At 35.6% G+C, this 27480-nt stretch overlaps 1 protein-coding gene across 1 annotated transcript in view; it reads right to left on the bottom strand.

The window, feature by feature from the left end:
- The window catches only part of LOC111050759 (mannosyl-oligosaccharide alpha-1,2-mannosidase IA), a 101649-nt gene extending 76296 nt beyond the window's left edge, over positions 1-25353 (bottom strand). Inside the window, exon 1 of the mRNA XM_022337113.2 lies at positions 24614-25353. Coding sequence (XP_022192805.2) covers positions 24614-25234 — 621 coding nt within the window. The 5' untranslated portion in view covers positions 25235-25353. The remainder of the gene's footprint in view (positions 1-24613) is intronic.
- Between the last annotated feature and the right edge of the window lie 2127 nt (positions 25354-27480).

The following is a 27480-nucleotide window of genomic DNA, read 5'->3' on the forward strand; positions in this document are numbered from 1 at the left end:
GAAGATCCTGGCTACTGTATGTTAGAAATTCGCCTGGAAAGGAAGGCTGTCTTATTCAGAGGAGGTGAACAAAACCCAAAACCAAATTCAAAAAGGCATTCTCGAATGCAAGCTACGGCTTCCACACAAGTTTCTCTGCTGGAAACATGGCGGAGTGTGTTGCGGTGGCGGCGTAACCGAGCTTAGATCGCCGGCTGTCAAAAGCGATCTGTTTTTGCGAGCGTCGCGGATGTTGTATGACAAGGGCAGACAAGTGAGCGCATCAGGTATGCGAGGCAACAACCAGCAAGGGCTCTCTGTCTGTCTTTTTCAGCCATTTGACAAGTAGTAGCGAATCGCTGGCTCATTAATCGATGCAGTAGGCGATGGATCGCTTGCCGTCTGCCACCAACACCCGAACCACGAATTGGCCGACAAACACCAGTCGACGACATTCTTTTCGTTCAACATCAGTACCTGCCGACATAATAGCCCTACATTAGCCCCGACCGCTTCTTCTCCACAAATTACTGACATTTCTATAGCACTCGAACAGCGCCCTGCGACAAAGAGATGTGCAGCGAACATTTTCGGAGCAAAAGCCGTGTAGAAATTGCTCTATCATCATTGCGTCGCACTGCATCTCGCATCATCTTTTTTGACAAGACCAGTGTAAATATAAAAACATGTGCTGGCATCTTCAAATTGGTAGCCTCTACTTTGCTGGTCTTGTAGCGATGATCATTTTAGACTAAAAAAGTAGGTATGTGTCCTTCACATCAGTTCTAAGTGAGGTTTGAAATAGTACAACAATTATTATTGTATAGACGTTGACCATTGAGCGTTGGATTTTGTTAATCAATCAAACCATATTGATACTGACATAGACTAGATGAGGCTCTTCATAGAATAGATACGCCCGGTTGCACAAAAGTTTGTTAATTTTTGATCACGATTAAATTCCAAGAGAACCAATCAGAGAAGGCTCTTTTGAGAAGAAGGCTTCTCTGATTGGTTCTCGTGACATTCAATCACGGTTAAAATTGAACAGGCTTTGGTGCAGCTGGGATATAGACATTGTATTCACCGTAAATATATTTACATTTGTATATACAAACCACATTCCAAATAAACGCACCTAATAACATAGTCCAAACGGGTCTTTGGGATTCTACGAGCCCTATTGGGAACGGAAAAAAGTTAAATCGGTTACTAGAAGCTACTCATTCATGATTCTAGTAGCTAGCAGCTGCAGTAGGCAACAAAGAGTGCTTGGCAATCGTTTATGAATACGGTCCTTCGTGTTTCATCTTTCTAGGAGATGTCTAATCATAACTCGTAACAGTAGTTTTTCAGTTGAGACTTAGATATAAATGCAGTAATTTTACACTCATTTATTAGGTCAAAACCATCACAATTTTGGAAAGAAAAACAGGCACTAGCCCAAAACTTCTGCTCTTCCTTAATTTAGTTCATTAAATTTCGACAGCACTATACTTCAGTCTTAGAATAAAACTATTATAATTGTTAGATCTATTAGACTACTATACTTCATACAGAGTAGAACTATTTTTCAGTGATATAATTTAGATGGAAGATTATACAGGACTATACTTCATTCTTTGACTACAATTATTCTATCACTTTTAACAGTAAAAACATAACCTATTTTTTCGGACATGTTATTCATTATCAAAATTTGCGAACAGAATAGTTTTGGGCCAAGCCTGTTGTTCTTTCCCGATCATATTTATATGCTTTGTAATTGTATCCACAAAAAATAAATAATAATAAATATTATTTCATCAGTGATTAGTGATACAATTTGGATGGAAGATTATAGTTTCTTTGGAAGGACAGTATGTGAGTGAAAGGTCATGCTGAACCAATGTCTGGCACCACTTTTCCGATTTGCATCGTGCTCTATGCTCATCGTTATTATGATGGGACAGCGATGCAGAGAGCACTGGCGGATAGCATCTCATGGTATCTGAGTCTATTATATCTCTCATGACCCGCGGACTTCACGAGGATGGAGGAGCAGACAACAAGGTCGACTTGTTGCCGTGCATGCGTTATCTAGCCATCTGATACACTAAGTACAAAGTACTCGCAAACCAAAACGACCAATCGTTTCTTTTAAACGGCCAGGTACTTTATACGCGCACATTGCTGGTGCACTATCGTATCTCGCGCGCGCTAATGCTTCGCTTAGCGACCTAATAAAATGCCATTTAATGCTAGCCGCGTTTCAAATAAATCCGCTTTACCTGGCGCTGAAATTGGACTGCCATTTTTAAATTACTTTGCCTACCATTATCCCACTCCAATGCATAATACATAATGGCTTGGAAATCACCTCTTTCGCAGCCCATATTAGCCTCATAACAGTGCAGTTTGCCGTGAGAAAGAAAGCAGTTACTTGCGAATAGTTGAACAGCGCACATATGGAAATCGCGTTTCATATACTTGAGTTATGTTGTTCTCTGTTTTTACATGAAATAATTCTCTGTAGTATTTATAAAATCTATAACTATTATGATGTACTTTGAAATTTGCATACTCCTCAATTAGCTGTAAGCTAGAGGAGCAATTGAAACACTGTATGTATACGTTGCTATGTTACTTGTACACATATGAAATAAAAACATAGATAGATAGATAGATGAATAAATGTCTTTAATTTTCACTTTATAACATTACATACATGTGAGTAGCATGAAGAGCACCATTCAAATCATGTATTATAAGTGCACCATTCAGATCATTCGATAATTACTATTGAAATTCGAAAAACACAATTATTGATATAGAAATTAATATTGTTCTTTATCAATTGATGCGGAATTGAACATCATTGATATCAAAACATTTCAAGCTTTCTGTAGCACAGCTAAGAATAAGTAAATTGAGGAGAATCAAATGTCAACCACTAGAAGTCAACTACAGTATTTACAAACATAGTCATAGTCCTATAGGTTACGAGTCTTCAAAAGTGGAACATTTCTCTCCCCTCACACGTTGTGACACACATAAGCAAATGAGAGAATGTTTCTAATGTTCACCTCTAAGCTATGTAGGCTATTCTTAACAAGTCCTCCACGGACTCTGTCGCATACAGTACTATTCCATGCACTCGAGGTTTAAGTGTAAGAAAGGGCCGGCTGCGCCCTAACTTCACCCTCCTAGGTTTTTAATAAAGGCAGCGAAACAATCAATAAATCACTCTCAAACTTCCAACAAAATTCAAAACGTAAACCGCGTTGAATGAACTACTCCTAATGTCTAAATATCGGGGACTGAGCTCCGCTCTGGAGTACAAAAGCATAAAAAAATTATTATGAAAGAAGAAATTATAATAACATTCATACAGAAATGTTCTATCTAATCACAGTAAATTGAGATTAATTCCCAGAGGAATGCACAAAGGCCCAGTTACACAAAAGCCGGTTAAATTTTAATCCTGATTAACTTCACGTGAACAAAATCAGAGAAGACCATTTCAAAATGTAACTACTGGAATTAATCAGGATTGAAAATAAACCGGCTTTTTTGCAACCGGCACTAATTACCTGATTGAATGATTACAAAAGTCCAACAGCTGAATCATAATTTTGACACAGTCCCACACACATGAACTCGCTCACTCACTTCCATCACCAACAGACGACGAAATAATTATTATCACCTGTTTTTCCAAGGTTGAATAATAATTATCCTTTTAATGACCTTCAGCGAGTTTTCCCAGGGATGAGACCTAGTGCAATCGAATATTATAAACCTATTATTTTCTGAATTTCGTGAGAATCGTTAGAGCCGTTTTCGAGATCCGGTAAAATACAAACATCTAAGCATAATATAAACATATGAACAGAAGTTGCTCGTTAAATAGTATAGGATATCGAAATACAGTAGTATCACCTGATTTGTTTATATGGTGTATTATAGGAATGTTGAGTAATTTACTGATACAAATTATTGTGAAGAGATGGAACCTTCTCATGGAAGTGGAATCACACATATTATGACCCAAAGTAGAATCAGTTCAGGAAGTTCAAGGGTTGCTTTGCGAGTGGAAAGCCAGGGATTGTGGAGATAGGAAGGAACGTTAATCACGTAACATGTGAGCTGATTCAGAGAACATTAGCTGTTGAAACACGGGCGCAGCACAACCCCTGACGTAGGCAAAGAAGGGATGGTGGTCCTTTCGGTGGGCAGGGAAAATTTCATCAGCCCTTCGCAGCCAGACTCGGGTCTATGTGTGAGTGTGAGAGTGTCCCCTGGCAAAAAGATCGAACTTGGAAAACAGCAGTTTCACAACTACAAACCTACAACGCTCCACGCCCAGTTTCCATTCTATGTTGTTAATGGCACTTTCCCTATCCTACAAAATTCGACAACACTCGTCGACAGAGATACCTATTGGTCCGGAGGAAATTGCTAAAACAAGGGTCTTGGTGGGACCCTAGGTTGATCAACGGTGAGAAGGTTTTCAATTCTTCGTTGGTACTAGATTAATGAAAAAGTCCATGATAGGTCAGCTGAGATATCTCCAAATCCTGTAAAAAATATGGCCGTTCAAATTTTCTGAGTTTTAAGATGAGATTAAATGAAAATATTTTTATCACAACAGGGTTTTGTTGCATTACTTGTGATTGGATTGCAGTTCAAGGAATCTTAGCGCCCTCTTTAGAAGAGTATTCATAAGAAAATTTTCTATAAGTGTTCTAAGTGAATTTTTCTTCTAAACTTCTTACACACTATTGTAACATCATACTTGAGATATTTCAAAAGCGTATACGACTCGTTTCTAGGTTTTCTCTAAATAAATGTTATAACTCGTGATATTCGAAAACGTTATAACTTCAGGTTTAAGAGCTATTCTGAAGCTTGAAATGTCCATTGACGCTGTGAAATGTTATATGGTATGACTAAGCTGCATCTTGATGCGAAATAAGGAATGCTCTAGTTATGTCATGGCCTGGATACTCTTTGATTATAATCATGTCCTTTAGCTGATAATTATCATCATTATCATAATCAACACAACTCCTACTGTGAAAGTAGTGATAGGAGCACAGTTGACACGTTTTCTAATCTCCATAATATCCCTAATAATATATTTACAATACTTTATTACAACTCCTGAGATCGGCACAATTTAATACCGTCTAAATTTACATGCAGTTTGCGCCAAAACAAAGGTTAACGACCTACGACCATATGTGTATGTTGGCGCTATCTCTAGACCAACAAAACTCTATCTTACTGCTTAGCTTTTATTACTAGAAAGTGATAGGCGCTTGACGCTGTGGGTGTAGACTAGTTTGTAGTCATTATTCAGTCATTCAGAATAACAAAACTTTCAGAAAAGTACAAAAACTGTACCAAGAAAAGTGCCAAGAATTTAACATACAATAACACACAACTTTCAAAAAGGCTGTTTCAATTCTAATTTATACTACAGTCCAAATGTATCCAGGTTATGTGTCACATTCACAGTTTGAATTACACTTCAATTTACAATGAATCCTTCTAATAACTGGAATACGACACGATTTCTCTGCAATATTCATTTGAGTAAATATATCCTGCTTGAGTCCATAATCAAAATTAATGAGATAAATTGTAAAATTTATTTTCCCAACCAATTGATGTGAATTTAACAGCAACGTAATTTTGACGTTGTTACTCTACATACTTGTAAAAATTGTAGTGACTGCCAAAATTATGGATATTGTACAGATTCGTACACAGTTGGTGAAACAGTGACTCATCAAACAAAGTCAGCCAAATTGTGTCTCTTAAAAATGAATGAGAAAAATTGGAGTTTCACACTTTGAATTACACTTTCATTTACAATGAATAATTATAATAAATAATGCTGGAATACGAGAAGATTTCTTCACATTATTTACTTCTCCTGCTTGAGTCCATAATCAAAATTAATGCGAAAAATGGTGAAATTTGTCTTTTCCCAATCATTCGACAAGTTTTTGACAGGAACGCTAATTCAACGTTGTTACTCTACAGACTCGTATAGAGCTGGTGACAATTTGTACAGCGACTGTCAAAATTGAGTCTCATCGAACAAAGTCAGCCAAATTGTGTCTCTTGCTCTCGACAATGAATGAGAAAAATTGTACTTCCACACTTTCAATTTACAATGAATCATTCTAATGAATAATGCTGGAATACGAGAAGATTTTTCAACATAATTTACTTTTCCTGCTTGAAAATGAATAGAAAGATTGTTAAATATCTCTTTTGTCCGTCTTTTCAACCTTTTTTTCTCTACAGACTCGAATAGAGCTGGTGAAAATAGTTGTAGGTACAGTGTTTGTCAAAGTTGATCCTCATCAAACAAAGCCATTCAAACAGTGTCTCTTGAAAAAGAATTAGAAAAAATGGACAATTCCTCTTTTGCCCATCCATTTGACAAGTATTCAACAAGAACGCAATTTCAAAGTTGTTACTCTAGAGCTCGTGAAAAATGCTATTCCATGTACAGTTTAGTTACTCTATAGACACGAATAAAAATTGTAGAATGACTGTAACGGGTTATTCGGTCAGTCAACTAGGCGAAAGACGGCCGTCTTGAGTGTGTAACTGGCACAGAGCACAGACTGTTTCAGGTCAGAGTTGGAGTTAAAGAAGGGCTGAGAGGCAGAGAGGCGTGGGTGACGGACCAAAAGCAGGAAGAAGCCGTGCCGTTATGTCGCGGACTACATCCACGCCGAATTCGAAACAGATCACGATTCCAGCCACACAACAAACGCCACTCAATCCACTAACTAGACAACGTTGTCTCAATACTCTGCCAGCACAATCATAAATTATTTAGCTCTTGGATTATCCTCCTCTTCATCGTGAGGTCGACACTATGAAATATACACCAACGGAATACTTGATGAGCACGCAAACACTGTCATGTATCAATTCATTGTAAAACCAATCAATTAGGAATACATGAATTACATAAATTATATTAAGCGCTTTGACAAGAGGTCACTGAGTGCTTAAAAAATATTTGAGTAATCAATTTTCAACAATGAATACTATGATAACGAAGATTGAAAATGAACGAGGACTGATAATCTCCATTTGAAATCATCTCTATGAAAATTAATCTATTGATTGAAAATGAATGAAGACTGATAATTTTAATTTGAAATTTTCTCTATTCATAATCCATCAGTCACATAACCACATAACCGACATTAACAGAAATGATTCATTCACAATCAGAACTATTGTTTTCATATGTTGTAAAAAATGTCTGTATAATCAAATAAAGTTGTATTTTAATAGAATAATAAGAGAATGTCATCATAGAGAAACGATAGCATAAGTAGATATCCCATGGTATAGGGCGTTTATGTCGCAACTATTACTGTTATCCCAAATTCCCAAGCCGATAGTTCACGTAGTTCTTTCCTATGCAGCTGTGTGACACTGGTAGTCTCTCAAATTGTGCCGTTCATACACTATCACCCAACAAAACAGTAAAAATTGACAATAATCGACAGTAATCGGCTTGAGAAAACAGTAAAAGTTGCGAAATAAATTCCCTATACCATGGGATATCTACTTACGCTATTGTTTCTCTATGATATAATCGAGTCCACGCGAAGGATACAGTACCATGTAGGCTCTTTTCTTAATGTATTGAAAAAATAATAATTCAAGTACATAAGTTATTTTATTATTTTTTTATTTGATATTACATGAATAGTATCTACGTATATATTATCAACAAGTTGAAACGTACTTATGTATAAGGAGTAGAAATAATAAATGATTCAGCTCTTTTGATTAAATTGTGGAATTAATGTTTTGATTTACAACTAACCAACTTCAAACTGTTCCAAGATTTCTTCACTGCTATACGGTATAGTTCAACTCGTGTGAATCTTAAGGTGCATACAGATATACGCGCCGCGAACATGAGCAATTCACAATGGTGACACTCAGACCAGTCGATTCTAGCCTCCGCGACGTCAACATTTGAAAACACATGATTCCGACTAGAGTCGAGTCTCTTCTCGACCTGAGTCGCGTAAGTGTGAGTTGAGCCTTATACTCTATGAATTGCAAAGACCTTGAAGAATCTTGAAGTGAAAGTGGATCTAATTCTAGAATTAGTATTCGTAGATCCAAACTTCCTACATATCATTCTATTCCACTGTAAATTTAACATGAGAGTAGTTAGTAGACATGACTAAAAGTGTACACAATCTACAAAAATTGAACTAGTAATGAAGTAATGAAAATCAATGACTAGGATAGTAATTCGAAATTTGTAATTCATTACAAAAAAGACAAATAGTATGAAATATATAAAAATAAATTGTATAAGCAATACGTCATATAAGTTAAGGTATAATACATTAAACTAAATTAGAATACCATACAATATTATAAGTGAATTTATATTTTAGATAATTTACTACTGTTCATGATAAATGAATTGTCATGCAAAATTAACTGATTAAACTTCAATCCCAACAAATACGGTTGGCAATGTTTTCAAAATTTACGAAATTTGAGCAGTAGAAGAGAAAGATGATTTAGTACGATCAGTTTTGGATTAAGAAACTGGATATTTAGTGAGCATAAAAAATGATGGATGAACACCATTATCAGAATGGAATAACATTCTATCTATACTCTCTGTTAGCAGCGTCATTTGTCTTAAAGTAATAGCAAACTATCCACTTATCAATTAGCGTGTGCGCAATCCTTCCGATAATTAATCGAATTAAGATGAAAAATACTTCTTGTTGGCAAAGAACTGCAAACCTATCGAGCCTCGCGTCCATTTATTTAAGAGCTGGTTGACACCGCTACTCCATCTCTGACTCCACTCCATCTCATCTATACCCCATCTATACACCACTCCATCTCATCTATACCCCATCTATACTCCATCTCTGACCTCGTCCTTTCTTCAGCTCATACCAGAGAAAACGTATACTTAAGATTGTTCCCTTTAGATTGAAAACTTATACTCATAATTTGTTTTATTCTATGCTCATACGTTCCCACTGCTTCAGAGCGAGCACATTCTCTTCGCCAACTTGGGTATGATCCTATTAATTCACCTCCTGACAAAACCCGCTTATCAGCAAAAGTATCAGGCATGTGCAACTATCATAAATGCAAATTATCCTTCAGAATTTGCTTGAATGCGGAAAAATGCATTTAGATCTTTAGATAAATTTCTTCACTTTTCTCAACTCGACAGACTTTTAGAATCGGATTAATATTACTGGAACTTAAGTTAATCTTACTCAACATCTTGCAAAAATTTGTTAAATCGTCAGGAAGTTACAGACCACTTTTTCTTACTAACTTCATACAAAGAAAAAATATACTGAATGGAAATAACTTGATATTGTCAAAACCATGAGATGCTAGTCTAGATTGTTACAACATTATCAATCTCTACGAATGAGCAGAAAAATATAATTATAGTAACTTATATAGAGTATGAATGAAGCCCTGCGATTGACCATTAGCTGTTGACCAATGAAGATTGAGCTCCACTGTCATTGGCCGAGACTAGAATACTTGGGCGTATCTAATCTCGGCCAATGACAGTCGAGCTCAATCTTCATTGGTTAACAAATAATGGTCAATCGTAGGACTTTCTCCCATACTATATTCTGCAGCTCAATCTTCTAGCTTTCAGTTTACTGGAGATTGATTAATGACGTAAAAGCCGAAACTAGTATCTGAAATTGTTTTCAATAAATAAATAGTTCTGACAATATCAAGTTGTTTTCATTCGATTTGCATATCTACTAAAACATCATCTTGACAACAACACAGAAAACAATTAATATACTGTTCATTATATGTAAAGCTTTTTCTTGAGTTTTTTCATTGAACAGTTTTTTCAGTCCACGGACACGAGTCGTCCGCTCAAAAATATAATTAACAATGCCACAACTATAGTAAGTTCTGAACCAGAAAAGATAGAGAGAGAAAAATATCTTATTCTTTCTGGTTGTAATGCAGGAGACCCACACACACTAAAAGACGAATACCCAGTAGCTTCTGAACGTTAAAAGTACTTCGTCCTTGAATTTTCTGGGAGAAAATACAAAAAATAGCTAGGAGAACAATGGAATAAAGGAGGTGGATGAGAATGCGTTTCTCAGAAGATGATTGACCTTGAGCGCGTATTTCCCGGGTCGGAAAAATCGGGAGGTTATCGCATGGAGCAGAGGGGGGGGGGACTGGTCCTCTAGAATGCAGGCAGACTGCCTAGTACCGCCCATGCTTTCAAGCCCATGAAAAGCATCTAGATGTAAGGCACAGGCACAGGCACAGAATGCACTGCACCATTGTTCACGGCCGTTGAACCTGGCTGCTATCTGATGAGACTGGCCAAACTGAGAATATGAAATTAATTGCTTATACGATCCATTCAATCTTTCAATCTAAACAGCCAATCGCTGCTGGATGGAATTTTCCTGATTTATTAAAGCGTGGATAAACGGGTTATCAGGTTTCACATGAGCTGCAACCCACCCATGTCTTCCACACATGATGACCGACGACTCAAAATGGAAATCATAGAGGAGAATTCTTGTAAAATGATTCGTGTTTGGAGATGAAAGAGATTGATGTAATGCGCCTAACGTCATAGCTGCAAAATGAGCTGAATCTTATGATATCGTTGTGCACTACAGCACATAAACAAAAACAAGTCAAGTCATTAATAATTTTCATGGATTCAGAAAGTCAACAACGTGTGGCAACATCAATATTTTATATCTATATCATTTATAGATTTTAAAACTGAATCAATTATTCATATAATATATTATGCTGGCTATTATTATCATTCTAAATGCCATCTTAATTCGATTGATGATAGACTGTTCAACTATGTAAGGCAAATTCATACAGAAGTTGGCATATGGCACGGAGGGTGACCAGAACTTTGGGACCAACTAGAAAAAAAGAGGGATTTTTGGACCATGTCTGGGCTCTAACTGGACGTGGCTCTCGCATTTCTAACACCTATGTAAAAAATGATTTAATGCTTGCACTTCTGTGTGAATTGGTCCTAATAGATTATTGATCAGAAATTGGCCCATGATAAATCATGATTGATTATAGACCATTTTCATTAACTGGAGAATATTTTATTATTCTATAAAATATAAATTCTATGAATTATAATTATATTATTGATTATATTATATAATTAAATTATAATTATTATTCTATAAATTATAATTGGAGCTGGTTGGGACACTTGCATTTCGTACATTGATTCCCATTTTTTCGGACACGGAAAACTTTGAAAAACATGAAATATAACATTTTAATCATGTTTTTCAATTTACATTTTTGTTGAAGAAAGCGACTATTTCTATAGGCCTATTTGGGGTAGGAAGACAAGGGAAAGGCATTACTCACATTGAGCGCACTTTAAGCAGGCTACAGTTATTGTAATGCGACCACTGATTTTACAGAGCAAACCTTGTGGAAAAGAATGGTCTAGGCTACTGAATTTGAAAATAAAAATGGAAACAACTTTCGTCACTTCCTGAAGTAATTTAGATACACAAATTGTATAATAATTTGTACCTTGTTCTTCTCCACGTTTGTTGTTTTTTAGTTATGACCAATACATCGACACGTATCGTGACTTCATTTACAGAAATAATAATGTCACTCAATTTTGTGAACTGTTCGGAACTTACAAACTCTGGAAAAGTAAAAAAATATTTACCTTGTCAATAAATATTTACAGATCAAGGTATACCAGGGTAGCATTCATACACCAGACATTACCAAATACTATATACTCAGTTACCAAGTCTTTATTACAATTGTTATTATAAAGGAAGACTGAATTTCGGACGAGAGAAAAATATACCAAGCGCTGACAGTTTTTATAAAAACATGCATGAGACTATAGAAGCCTCTTGGAATTTGTTCTTACTTGAACACTGTATATTGCCCATTATTATAAAAATCACGGAATTAAATATTTATATAAAGTAATGGGCGATATACAAAGTTCGAGTGCGTACAATTCAATATTTTTATAAAAAATATGGACACACTGAATGAAATATTAAGTATAAAAAGTATATTCAAAAGCCAATGCTCAAGCACGTGCAAATTCCAAGAGAGGCATCAATACATTTTACTTCATAAAATGTACTTCGATAGATTCCAAAAACATTCTAGTTACACCTGTTTTCTGACATGGTTGTGTTAGAAACAGAGTCGACGAATGCCTGCCTACTGCAAACAAACCTTCAACATTCTGGAAGTGTCTTCTTGAGGACACGATAAATAAACAAGCGAATACATTTTTTGTTAATAAATTGTGAGATGGGACAGGAGTTATTAGTTTGGTTGCAACATTAAAACGACCCCATACTAGCGAGAGGAGGTGTTCGATTGGAGGAGGAAAACAAGAAGAAGCATGGACTGCTACTTGAGGCAGCGGCTGCTGCTGAAATAAAGTACATGGCAGTTGGTGTTTTGCGACGCCAGACGCAACATTATTGTTGTGTGCGAAAACAGTAAATCTCCGCAGCTTTTTGCGGTCACGAACGGCTTCCTTGCGTCTCCCGCTGCGGCTGCCATGCGGCACCAAGGTCAACCATCAGTTCGTCAAGTTCTCAGTTCATCAAGCACCTATATCGACCACCATTTCTTGAGATACTGAAACAAATGGCAAGTTGAGTCATTCAACTCGCATCAGTTCGTCAAGTTCTCAGATCATCAAGGACCTATTTTGACCATTTCTTGAGATACTGAAACGAATGGCTGGCAAGTTCAGTCATTCAACTCGCATCAGTTCGTCAAGTTCTCAGTTCATCAAGCACCTATATCGACCATTTCTTGAGATACTGAAACAAATGGCAAGTTGAGCCATTCAGTTCATCAAGGTTTCACGGCATCAAGTCCTTGCTACAGGATGATGAACTGATCCGTGGTTAAGTGGTAGAGTGAACGGAAATTACTGAATGTCAACTCCAACACGTCATAAAAAAACGTCTGCAATAAATAGTAGCTACAATACATAACGTATTATACAAATAGCTACATCGTTTCACACTAGTTAGGAATAACTAAGTGAGATTGTGAGAATGGAAAAGGGAGAGGTTAGTAGGCCTAACTATAGGGAGAGGTTAGTTATCAACTGTTGAAAGTTGGGTTAGGAAAAGGTTGAGTGACAGAATTTTGCTTTTGAATGGTAATATGCTGGTATTAATTGGAATTTTTGATAGTTTTAGAGTTAAACATGAATGACACTGTATCCACTGGACTCTCTAAAAACTACAGGAACTTCACGAACTGGAAACTTACTGAAATTGCCTACCCGAGCTGATCCTTGATCAACTGAAATCTTGAAGTGGGTGTCAACAGGCAAACAACAAACCAGCCAAAGAGAGCTGCAGCCAGCACGACACATATAATTCACTGATTTCCACGGACACAGGACATATCATAGTATCGAGTGTAAAAGTATTCCAGAAATCAGTTCAACGCCACTATAGTGAGGTCCACGTTATAATGGCAGTGGAGGAAGATAGGGGAAAAACGTTGCCGATCCTTTGTCTTGTCAATGCCTTTTATTGAGGGTAACTGGTACCGGTTTATTGATCTAATATTAACTGTTCTTTCTCGTTTAGAATAATCAATATTATATTTTATCAAGCAGGAAATTATATTTTTCAATGATTTCATAATGAATTTTCATAACCAAGATTAAATATTTTGTTAATTAATTATATTTCTACATTGTTAAAAGACGATCAGGCAACAGAGAAAAGCGAGAAAGAGATAGCACTATCCGCTTTGTTGAATGATGGACAAGGAATTATGTTATTGATAAGTTATTATTGTATGATAAATCCACTATATATTTTTGTCATTAAAATAAATAAATAGGAGCAAAGTCTCAAGTGGCAGTGAAAATAATAGTTTCAACCACAACCATAAAGTAATGGAATAAAACGCCTATTTTGTCAATTCCACTTGTATTTTTAGTACAGGACCATGGTTTCATTGCCATTTCGTTAAAAAAGTGACCGCTTGTTACTCAAGTTTTAGATACTAGCTTTCAAATCAATCTCCCGTTTTCCAGAGCCGAAGTGAAATGCTAGTTGTTTTCCCATCTAACAGAACCAACCTAACATAACAAAATTCGAGTAACCAATTGCAAATGAGAATACTTCGATTTGGAATGAAAGTGGATGGATAAAATGCATTATGCAAATTGAATGCAATAAATTACAGCGACTGACTTGCATGCCAAACCAGAATCCAGGATGCAGGATCAGAGGCCGTGAAGGGCATTTAGTCAAATTGTGCTGTATGACAACAATGAAAAAGCTGATGAATTTCCAATGACTGACTACCGGCACTCTGTATTGTTACAGAAATTTGGTAATTTGGCAACACGTGTTTTTCTATAGTTGACATTATTACTACTAAGTAGTATAACTAGCTGTATAAATATTTTGGAATTCTATTTCAAGTGGTTTACACTATACTACGCAAGCTGGAAAGTAATTAATATAGTTTGGTCGAAATTAAATGTCAAAATTCTTTCGTGCAAAAGCAAGGTTTTACTACAGTTAAGTAGTAAAGAAAGTAGATGAAGCAAAGTAGAATAAGCAGTGTAATGCTAAGAGGGAGGAAGTAACTTGGATCAAGCAACTTGCCTTCCAACTGGAGTAGTGTAAACCAGGCTGTATTTTGTGTCTGAGGTTACGTTATCTATCATGACATGTTCATTGCCGTTTTATTGATGTAATATTAACAGTTCATTCTCGTTTAAAATAATCAATTATATTTTATTAAGCAAGAAATTATATTCTTCAATGATTTCATAATAAAGATTAAATATTTTATTAGTTAATTATATTTCTACATTGTTAATAAAAGACGATCTGGCCAGAGAGCAAAGCGAGAAAGAGATAGCGCTATCCGCTTTGTTGAATGATAGACAAGGATAGCAATACCATTGCTAATCATACACTACCATTATAACGTGGACCTCACTATAGAATATTCTGTCCTCTTTCATCTGAATGAATGCACTTCTTGTAGAAACAAAATCTTATTTACGACAATCCAAGTTCATAACAATAAAATGTTCCGATAGACGAACAAAGTACCAACGAATATGTGACGAGTAGAAAAGTAAAGTTTACAGGGTAATAGGCCTACAACTGGAGAATTTTGTCTGGGTATTTGTTTCTCCGGTATATGGTTATGGGGTTCCCTGCGGTGAGCATGTATTTGGTGGGTTCTAAAATGAATGGATGCAGTCGGAACGAAGGAGTGATGACCTTTTCAAGGTGGTCTCACCAAGTAAGAAAATAATTCTTAATAGTTTCAGAGAAGGTGATGGAGATTTGGGTGGAAAACAAATTGAATAACTTGGTATTCAAAGTTGAATTATAAAATGCAACGAACGCCGGGAGGACATAATGGAGACAGATGACAGAGAGGACAGAAGATGATGACAGATGACGGAGGAAAGAGTAGAGCAAGAAAAAGAAGAGGAGCAAGGAGAAAAAGAAGAAGAGGAAGAGCAGCCAGAAACAGAAGAAAAAAAGAAGAGCAAGAAGAAGAAAAAGAAGGAGGAGGAGGAGGATTAGGAAGTGAAGAAGAAGAGCAAGAAGTAGGAGAAGGAAGAGGATGAGTGGGAGGAGGAGAAGGAGAAGTGCTAAAAGAAGGAGAAGAAGGAGAGCAAGAGGAAAAAGGATAAGGATGAGGAGGAAAAGGAGAAGGAGTAAGAGGAGGAGGAGGAGGAGGAAGAGGGGGGGGAGAAGGATGAAGAGAAGGAGAAGTGCAAGAAGAAGAAGAAGAAGGAGGAAGAGGAGGGGGAGGAGGAGAAGAAGGAGAAGAAAGAGAAAGAGGAGAAGAAGAGCAGCCAGAAACAGAAGAAGAAGAAAAAGAAGGAGGAGGAGAAGAAGGAGAGCAAGAGGAAAAAGGATAAGGATGAGGAAGTAAAGTAGAAGGAAAGGAGAAGGAGGAGGAGGAGGAGAAGAAAGACAAGAAGAAGAAGTACAACAACAACAGCCAGAATAAAAAGAAGAAGGAGGATGAGGAGGAAATCGAGAAGCAGAAGAAGTGCAAGAAGAAGGAGAAGGAGGAGAAGAAAGAGAAGAACAACAACAACAACAGCCAGAAGAAAAAGAAGAAAAGAAAGATCAAGAAGGAGGATGAGGAAGAAATCGAGAAGCAGAAGAAGAAGTGCAAGGAGGAGGAGGAGGAGGAGAAGGAGAAGAACAACAACAACAGAGAGAAGAAAAAAAGAAGAGCAAGCGGGAGGAGGTGGAGGAAAACGAGAAGCAGAAGAAGTGCAAGAAGGAGGAGGAGAAGAAGAAGAAGAAAAAGAAGAAGAAGAAGAAGAAGAAGAAGAAGAAGAAGAAGAAGGAGTAGTGGTAGGCGGAGGAGAGGAGACCGCAACATTCATGAGATGAGAACCGCAAGTCCGCAAGGCGACCATCATAATTTGTGACGGCTGTGCTGCGCCAGTTCTCACAGCGGTGCGGCGGCGGCGGCGGCGACACACTCAAAAAAGCAGCAAGCAGCGATCACTTGGAAGCTGCAGTCCGGAGCCAACAGCAAAAAGACAAGGTGGACGACCGACCAGGCGGCTGCCTTTGTCCCAAACACTAGTTTCCTCACTTCAGCCACCAATATGGACTCACCATCACACCACACAAAACTATTGATAAACACTCAAATTTCATTTAAAAATTATTTATCCCAACCAATTGAATCCGGCGGCGGCGGCGGCGACACACTCAAAAAAGCAGCAAGCAGCGATCACTTGGAAGCTGCAGTCCGGAACCAACAGCAAAAAGACAAGGTGGACGACCGACCAGGCGGCTGCCTTTGTCCCAAACACTAGTTTCCTCACTTCAGCCACCAATATGGACTCACCATCACACCACACAAAACTATTGATAAACACTCAAATTTCATTTAAAAATTATTTATCCCAACCAATTGAATCAAAAATAAATCTTCCCTCTACATCTTCGAATGAGCAATCTTCAATCAAAAAGTTGCAATAGTACCAATAGACCATGACACCACACAAAACTATTGAAAAACACTCAAATTTCATTAAAAAAATATTTAGCCCAACCTATTGAATCTAAAATAAAACTTCCTCCTACATTCTTCTAATGAGCAATCTTCAATCAAAAAATTGCAATATTACCAATAGACCATGACACCACACAAAACTATTGAAAAACACCCAAATTTCATTTAAAAATTATTTATCCCAACTAATTTAATAAAAATAAATCTTCCCCCTAGTAGACTAATGAATGAAGCTCTCATTTTTAATCATTTTATTTTAATTACAGAATAGTGTACTGAATTAAAAATTTATGAATGAAATGATTAATTCATCATTTTAGAAATTTAGTAATTTGGTTTAACAGAAGCTTAATTCACTGTGCCGTTTGAGCAGTGCCACTTTAAACGAAATTTCATGTTAAACTAAATTAAATCCAAGGTACCTAGAATACATTCTGGAATGTATTACGTTCTAGAATGTATTCTAGGTACATTGATTGAATCCATATCAAGTCGCATTTGTTAAGGTGCGTACAGACTTTCGCTCTGCTCCGCAACCGAACGTCACTCGAGCAGATCGATTGATGATCGACCGGGGAGCAAGAGTGGAACGCGAGAAGAGCTAACATCTCCCGTAACGTTCATGATCGGTGCGACTGCAGAGCGGGGGCGGAGCGATGGAGGAACGAGGGCGGAGCGTGCGCGGAGCGGGTTGGAGGCGCGTATATCTGTACGCAGCTTTATAGTTTGGTTCATTTTCAGTTTAAGCCAACAGCTGATTCAATTCAGTTTAAGCTTTGAGTGGACAAAGTACCCTAAATTTTCATATCAATCGAATAGGATACTGATACTAGATCGCAGCAATAATAATAGCAAGTTTGTAGTTTTAAATAATGTTCTATAAAATCTTAACACAAATAAGCCATAATAGAATGGCTGCATCTATCTATAATCTATCATCATCATCTCATCAATTCTTCATGAATTTATTACGCATAGGTTACTTTTTGTACATTACTTGACAGCTGGGTACTCTAAAAATAAGTGCATCCTATGAAATAATAATACTTATAATAAATGAATAACCCATGTATTTCTCTTGACCTTTTTGAAGAAATGAAAAATTCAATATTGAAGTGGATCTATGTTTATTTTAGACTATTCTAGTTAATCTAACTGCATTGAATTCCTTGAGTAGGTTGAAAATTATGAAAAATATTTGTATTTTGAAAAGTGAACTTATATTTGGAAAAATTGTATTTTTGTGATATGATTTTCTAGTAGAATGCTTTATAGTGCTCTCAAATGCTCACTTTTGCTTCAACTGGGATGATTTTAATTAGAAATCCTCAAGAACCTTTTTTATGTCAATATTAGTTTCGACTAATTATTATAGCCGTTTTCAAGAGAAAATAAAAATCAAATGCTTTTCTTCTCATCAAGTTATCTCATCATGCATTAAAAAAAATCAAAGTGAGCGATAAAAATATTACATTTTGAATTCAATAATGAATTTCTCATGGTTTATAATACGGAAAGTGAGGAAAGAAGTTACTACATTCAACAACAATGGGCTGTAGTTTGAAGGACAAAGAAAGATTCTAGTTTTGTTAACAATTTTTAATAATCTAACAAAGAAACTCTCAAATTACTTTTCACCTTTTTCTAAAACTGTATTTAGATCACTAATGAAATTTGACAATTAATTTCTAGAATACTTTACAAAAGCCTTTCTAGCTATTGAATTAAAAACTGTAGAGAAGTCGTGAAAAAACATTGAAAGATTTAATTTAATACATGCAATTGGCCAAATTTATGGTTGGTTGGATTTGATCAACAAGATATGAAATTTACCTGAATTGATTTTTCTGGTGAGTATTAATATTAGAGTACAGTTGAACCTCGATATAGTACACCCCCGTTCTAGTACATTCCTTCAAGTTTTCAATTCAACCTGAATTAATCTACATTTTTCATGAGTATTAATATTAGAGTACAGTTGAACCTCGATATAGTACACCCCCGTTCTAGTACATTCCACATTATAGTACTTTTTCTGCAGTCCCTTGAGACGACCATATAGCTTTGAACCTTGATGTAATGCACCCCGATTCAATACAGACTTCTTAATAGTATATTTTTTGAGCGGTCCTGTAAGATGTACTATATCTAGGTTCCACTGTATATACACTTCACGTTATTGTTTATTCATTTTTTTCATAAGCATACTTTCAAAAATCATATATTGTGATTATGATTGGAAGAGAACATTTAACAATATTTTGTATTTTCATACAAATATATTACAATATTTTTTGTATTCATTTTTTCATACGCATACTTTCAAAAATTATATCTTTTAATTATGATTGGAAGAGAACATTTAACAATATTTTGTATTTTCAGAATCCGTTAAAATGGTACAAATATCAAGTGTAATTTCCACAGGAATTTATAGATTTTGACAAATATCACATTCACATTACTGAATTACAGTCCGAATAATCATAATATAAACACGAGTTCTTTAAAAGCTTCAAATAAACTTAAAATTTCACACAGGCCTTACTAGCGAAGGATCGAACAGGAGCAATGATTGCGTTATCATACTGTCACATACTGTCATACTATCACTGTTTTTATCATACTTATAATACTCAGTTTTGTATAATCTTTATAAACTCTTACTCATATTTTTATTCAAATTTTTATACTTATAATACTCAGTTTTGTATCATCTTTATAATGTTTTATTCAATCAAACTGGTATATTTTTTCCATCATGGATCTACTTCGAGTTCGCCCAATACCTGAGTGGTGGTTCCAGGTTCAGGCCAAGAAGGGGCACAATACTATCAAAACAAACCAAAACGAATTATGATTTTTTTACATACCTTTTACAGGTCGTTTCATAAAATGTGTGCACGTTTGTCATGATTGTGCTCATGCATCACTGTGCGAGTTTATCAGGTCAGGACACCATAGCACAGAATAAAGAGAAATCAGCATTCTCTAATGTCTCCACTAATCTCACAATACATATTGGGGTTTTGATTGAATATAGACTACACAGAATTGACTAGCCTATCAATCCATCACTGGTTCAATCAAAATCTATCTGACGAGCGTTCTTCAACTTAAGAAAAGTCATAAGCACAGTATTAAAGTTAATCAGCTTACTTTCCATGGCAGGGATCTAGCTAGCCCAGAAAGGAGGCTAATTCCAATTAACGGGTCTGAATACTCTCTGGACGTTTTTATCTCAACATCTCATCGCAGAGTTCTCTACAAAGGTAGTTTTTCACACAACCTCAATCAGCCAAGTGGAGCAGAAACAACTTATCAACATTGACTTCTGTGAATATCATGATGCAAAATTATTTTCACCAAGTAAGAAGGGGCACAATACTATCAAAACAAGCCAAACCCAATTATGATTTTTATATACCAAAATTACTACCTAATTACTAACATAATTTTGTTAGTAATTAAAAATTAGTAACGCTATATAAAAATATCGAGTTAATATTTATATAGAGCCTATTTATAATATGAATAATATGTATAAGTCAATATTATAGACTCTATATAAATATAGTCTATATTTTTATATACATTTTTTTGATTTTTCTATATACCAGAATTACTAATTACTAACACTAAAATTATAACACTAATTACTAACTTTCTCGCTTCTATTATTGAAATCATCAAGTGTTTAAATAAACTATTGATTAGAAATTAAATGCATCTTCGTAAACAATGATCGAAATTATTTTCTAGACTAATTTGTCAACTCGTGAAATTTGATCTATGTAATGAAGAACCAATTTAGATCTTGAAACCATTCTCATCTATTACTATTCTATTATTTTAGAACTAATTATTCAACATGGATCAAAATAACAATACCTGGGAGTATATTTGCACAAATAAGGTGTTAATCTGTTAAAGAAATAGAGTTAACTAAACAAAGTTATAAATATCTATTTTTTTTAGGATGATGCCTACCTATATTTATTGAATTAATCTATATTTTTCAGGATAATTATACCTAGGCTTGTGTATGGGAATGGGATGATGATATGAGATTAATGGATTAATAATTTAAGGTGGACATTCTCTTAACATCTAATATTTGTGGCTAGTGCGCTAGTGAATGTGATTTTCCACTGCTATTTATTCCAGCCATATTATTTATTCAGTGCTATGGAGCTTCTCTTATCAATAGAAGGTTAACCGTGTCCTCTTTTTGAGACAACTTACAACTTTGTACTAGAAAACGTGAACGGAGCAAGTTCTTGCTAAGTACTCTTTATTGAAATTGTTCCTGCTAGCATTCATTCATCCAATCTAAATCCCGATTGGTATATGTGATGAAATACTGTACTGAATTTCAGAAGAAATGCACGAAGCATTCTGGATTCTAGAAGTGTGCTGTTTCATACATTATTCAAACAAGAAAGTTTGAAAATGGCAACATAATGCAAAAATGAAGTAAGAGCATCACATACATTCAAACTGACAAATAAAAACAAGACGGCAGTAAGAATAACAAGATATGGGTGGGACCTGGATTTTATGACTTTTTCCAACGCTCAAAGTAACCAAATAATCGTTATTTATTACTTATATCAACGAGAAAATGTCATTCATGAGTTACAACCACTGCCATTACAATGTGCATTCCTGCGTGGGACACTGGGTTGTTCAAGTATTTGAAATTCTGCTCAGGTATCAAGTACCACAAGCCATAAATATTTAAAATGATTTTTCCAGTTAAACTTCGAATAGACAGTCGTATCCAACAGAAAAGGAGGAACCCTTTGGATTGTGCCTCTATAAAATGTGTACGGTATATTTCAGAAAAATTAGAATGCCTTAAGACAGCTATATGCTGGAAATGGAACATCCGTTACACTTTCCAATAATCTTAAAAAAAATGTCACAAAGCCTAAAATGGAGCAAAATTTGAGGATAGTAAAATTTAATATTATAGTTCAGCCACCAGGTAGCAGGTACCTTCTGCTGTGAAAAACTCGGAACACGCCGTTATTTCTCGTGCAATGAATCTAGAGTATTGGACAACTCAGGTACAAAATGTTGACCTTCTAGTACTGGAGATCTTTACAGGTTGCCCCAAAAACCTCTAATTTTAGGTTCCTTTTCCAGTTTACTGCGATTTTTGCCAAATCGAAGAGAAAAAACACTCGACTCGCCTTTTTTTAGATGAATAAATTTCGAATAAAATCATTTGGAGTTCTTTATCTTTATTGAGTGCTGAATTAAAATTTTTCAAAACGTGTCAAATTATCGGAAAATTGAAATTTAGAGGAATCTCTGTAATGGATCACAAATGGACCAAATGGACTCTGTACTGGACCAAAGAGAATACCTTGATACGATAGCGGATGATACAATACGTATATTGCTTAAAAAAATGGAAATGGTACAACTGTACAAAAGTAATTTTCTAACAAAACCGGAATTTTGCTTCTCCTCAGGGACATTATATATTTAGGCCAGTGTCGAACCCTTGATAAAGATCTTTATTTAGTGGCGCTGGTATGAGCAATTGTTTCTTGATCTCAGTACCCCCTCTCCTAGACCACTCCAACAGAATACAGGATAACTAGTAGTTCTGTGAACAGTAGACCTCGCGCTCAGTAAGTTACATTGACCTGTTGTTATGTTTTCTCAAAAATTAATAATTTATCAATTTAAAATGTCTAGAAAAAATCCTAAATAAACATAGAGCTTTCTGTCCTATCGTTCCGTTACGTGTCGTCCCGAAATGTGAGTGTGAGCGCTGTTATCAGGTCTGGCTGCAACTGTCTACAACGTTGATGGAAACATACATTTTTAAGATGTTCGATGTTTTTGAACGGTAGTATTGTAGTCCACTAAACAGCTGATTTATGATGAATAATTCTATAGTCTGATTTTTACTCTAATATTGGCGTATGAAGGAGGCTCCTTTTTTCTTTTAGGCTATATTATCCTTGAAGTGCAAAATTTCCAAAAACCTTGTATATACGTCGACGCGCAATTTAAAAAGGAAAATACCTGTCAAATTTCATAAAAATCTATTACCGCGTTTCGCCGTGAATGCGCAACATAGAAACATTTAAACATTAAGAGAAATGCCAAACCGTCGACTTGAATCTTAGACCTCACTTCGCTCGGTCAACTATCTCTTTTTAGTAAGAATTTCAATTTTTAAACTAAATATTCATTCATAACAAGCATCGATGGTTATTAGCTTCTAACATAGTGTAAATTTTCCATTAATTCGGGTGGTGACATAGTTGTGTACATAGTTGTGTAGGTGTTGTACAGAACAGTGCTAAAAACAAACTCTTGGGATTGATTCCCACATATCAATAAAGTGACCGGTAATTTACAGTGAGAATAGAATTGCCATGAGTTCTAATAGGCCTATTCATTGTTGCTGGGCCGTGCTGAGTGGAAACATTCCAAACAGAACTCATGGAGATTATACTTTCACTGTGCCGGTCACGCTTACTGTCACTGATATGTGGGATTCTAACTTTTTTCAACATACTCAAGTTCTAAGCTGGATTGTTACATATCAGTGAACGTGACAGGCACAATGGAAATATAATTTATATTTCATTTATTCATTTACAATGCGAATGACACTAATTCAATAACATTATAGAAGATAAAATAATAAGGTAGTCCTTGTGCTATTTTTCTTCCAAATTATAGGTGACAAAGTCCAAGATAAGCCTAAGTTCTAATGGAATGGCAGTGCTAACTGGCAATAATTCAATCAAATCATCACCACACTCTTGCCAAGTGTGTACCAATGACGTCGAGCGCAAGAGTGTGGATCGCTACTATGCCAGAGCTCACTCAGCTCACCTTCACTTCCCTCAGATTTTAATTGAGACGAGCGCAGACGAGCAAGTGCGCCGCTCTTGTCAACCATGACGTGCTTGCGGCAAGCAACTTGGCGGTCGAGCATTTGTGAATAGTTTCATTATGGGAATAATATTTTTACTGTTCCGGTTACGTCCACTAATAATAATAAGTCGGAGTCTAAATTTAGTAGCTGCTAAAAATTTCCTAATCAATTTGGTAGCAGCCACCAACTTACTGACTGCTCAGGCTACTAGTAGCATTTCTTCCCAAGCCAATTGACAAAGCATTCATTTTCATAACTACTTCTCAAAAAAGTTTTTGACTGGACAAAATTTGGTGCTATATCTTCCGGTGCTTTTTTCAAGTATCTGATTACTAATCAGCATTTTTGTAAATTGCAGACCCATTCCAGAGGCATAACTAGCAGGCTTGTCCAAAAGTGAGGTTATGTAGTTCAACGGCATCATTTGTTCTATAATTCAACTGTAATTTATAGAACTGTAATTTTTTTAGGTTTTCATTACATTTGTAATAGATCATCAATAATACATTTTTAACTTGATTATAAACCTATTTTTAACTTGGATTCAACTACCAGAATTAAAATTTAGTCATTAAATCTACTTTCCTTACAATAACATATTACAAGACTTACCTCTCTAACTTTGTTCCTTCTTTTTTGAGCAACTGGATCCTTATCCTCACCTCCAGAGATAAGGGGATATCTATGACTATCAGCTGGAGGAACGGTAAAAATCAACTGAGCTACATCACCTATTTGTTCTAGTTTTTGTTTTGATTCTTCAGTTTTCATTGATGAGCTGACACTGCCATGTACGTTGATGTTGAAATCTGGTCGTTCTAAAACTTTTTGTTGTTTCCTATCCTGTTCCAAATCTAGTTTAATTTTGGCAAGAAGTTTGTTCTTATCCTCTATTTTATGAGGGTCTTTCTGATCGACAAAGCCATGTCTAATTAAACCTACTTTATTACTTTGAACTTCGTCCACTTGATCCCCATGAGGGGGTGCTGGTATTAATAATTCAGGACCAGCTTTTTGCATATGTTTATAAACTTTGAAAACACTGTTTACTGTGCCACCCCCTGCAAACTCTGGCAGGAAAAAGAATCCACCAAAACATACTACACCAAAAGTTAAAAATACAAGAAGAATTAAATATTTTTCTCTTGGTCTAAATGCTCTACGTGCTGAAGAAGATGGAACTGGTACACCATTCAAGAAACGTTGATAAGTTGGAAGAATAGTCGTTGCCATTTTTGAAACAATCACACCAGCGAAAAACACACGACACAAGTAATCACGCCATCTTGGTTGACTGCTCAACAAATCTCAATGGAAGGGGAATAGAGCAGGCAGGATTGCAACTTGACAGGTCACTATTTGTGTTTTCCCTTGAAGTTCAGGTCAGCTGCTCACCGTCTATGCATTAACCACGCCGCTACGCTGCGCTTCTTTCGTTCACAGAGTGTCTGCCTCGCGGAATTTTTACACATACGCTAATTTGGTTTGTCAGCGCTTTGGGTGAGCGTTTCATAACTACAATGACAAATTTGAAAGATTTTTGGATACAATCATCAAAAAAGTTTAGCATCGACTTTTGCATTGTAAATACAGTGTCCCAAAAGTCTCGTATTTAACGTTCATACTTGGGTTGCTTGCAATTTTCGTCAGAACTATCTACACAAAAAATCATTCTCACCTTTCTTCAATAACAAAATTTTTAATTAAATGAAAATAAATTTCAACTTTCTATCTTCAATGGGTATGGTAGTCAATTATAATTTTTCAAAAATAAGTCAAGTTTGAAAATACTGATTTTTCTTTAATCAACATTATTTTTTAATTGCCACCAATAGAATGAATAATTCAAAATACCTCCGTCCACAATTTGGACCTCTACATTCAATTCGGTACACATTCTTATCTTGACTAAATAAATAAATTCGTACGACTTTTGTTGGTAAGGATTCCATTGCGTGAAGGTCTCACCGCCTGAATATATGATTTAAGCCATCAATGGGCCGTACGACTGTCATACTGTCATATTGAGACTGTTGCAAGTTGCAACTCTGTATCAGTAGCTAGTCAGAACTCAGAAGTGTCCTTGAGTATGGATCTATTGTCTGGAGTCCCTCTACTCATCAAGATACGTTAAGAGTCGAACAAGTACAGAATAAACTTCTTCACTTCCTATTTTATATGCGATTTAGAAGAGCCTGTCCCCTGGGTTTTCCTTCTGGACGTTTGAGATCCCTTTCCAATATGGACTCTTTGAGGGCTAGACGTGACAGGTTTTCATTGATGTTTGTGGCGTCACTTTTGAAAAATTACATTAATTCACCCGCTCTCCTCTCTTGGATTGGTTTCCAGGTACGTTCAATGTCAGAAGAGTTAGGACCTTTCATGTGCCAAGGTCAGGGACCCTTCATAGCTTCTGTTCTCCACTAATAGAGTTCTGAGGCTATTTAATAGCATTTGTGGAGGTGTTGATGTGCATGGCCCTATTGGTGAGGTTAGAAGGCGCATCACTGAGGCTATCCCTCATTGAATTTAGTGGCAGAATATGATGTCCAGACTTCTTATTAGTTTTATGGAGTAAATCAAACCTACAGTTTGAACTCCTCAACTATTATACTTGAATATTTGTTGTTATTAACACTTTTTTCATCAATTTTCTTTCAATAGTGGTACATATGTTTCCCCATAACCTGTTTCTATGCTTAATTTTATTACTTTTTTTAACTTATTATCCTCATTCTGTATTTATTACTTATACTTAGATTACTTTCAATTACTTATGCTTTATTCCTAATATTTTTCTTATGTATTTGTAAATTGCATGTACTGTATCTCTTATTTTTTTAGTAACTTGCTTAATATACGATTGTAAATTGTAGTGAAGACTTTTGGGCTTAATGCCTGTAATCTTCTTTGTTCTGTAATAAATAAATACTTCAGCCGGGACCGAAAGTTAACGTGCCTGACTAGATTTTATCTTGACTATATTTTGAGATACACAAAAATAATATAGAAACTTTTTGTGTACGGTAGTTGAGAAGTTGATATTGTGGTAGTGTAATTATTCATATTGAATGAAAAAGATGATAAATTGTCAGATTAAATCTGAGGTTTTTTGACAATTTCTTAGTCTTTTTCATTTGATAATATACAAAGTTTTTCACTTTTGAAGAAACCCAAGTTTTCAGCTTTAAACATCACCACTACTTTCTTTGTCTGAATGAATTGCATTGTGTCGAATATTATAATTATAACAATGTTCAAAGTTGATAGCATTTAAAATTTATTATCAAACATACATACCATACAAACACACCCAAATTTGAACATGACTTGAGTATTTAGTCAAAATGTGTAACTTGCTGTTTTCTTTTAATAATGGAAATTCTTATATTAGGCAGGTTGACTGTGATACAGAAGTAGTAATTGTTATGAAAAGATCACAATGTTTGAAATGCAATCAAAATGAGTAACTTGACAAT

This window comes from Nilaparvata lugens, chromosome 2 (genome assembly GCF_014356525.2).
Source record: "Nilaparvata lugens isolate BPH chromosome 2, ASM1435652v1, whole genome shotgun sequence".
NCBI lineage: Eukaryota > Metazoa > Arthropoda > Insecta > Hemiptera > Delphacidae > Nilaparvata > Nilaparvata lugens.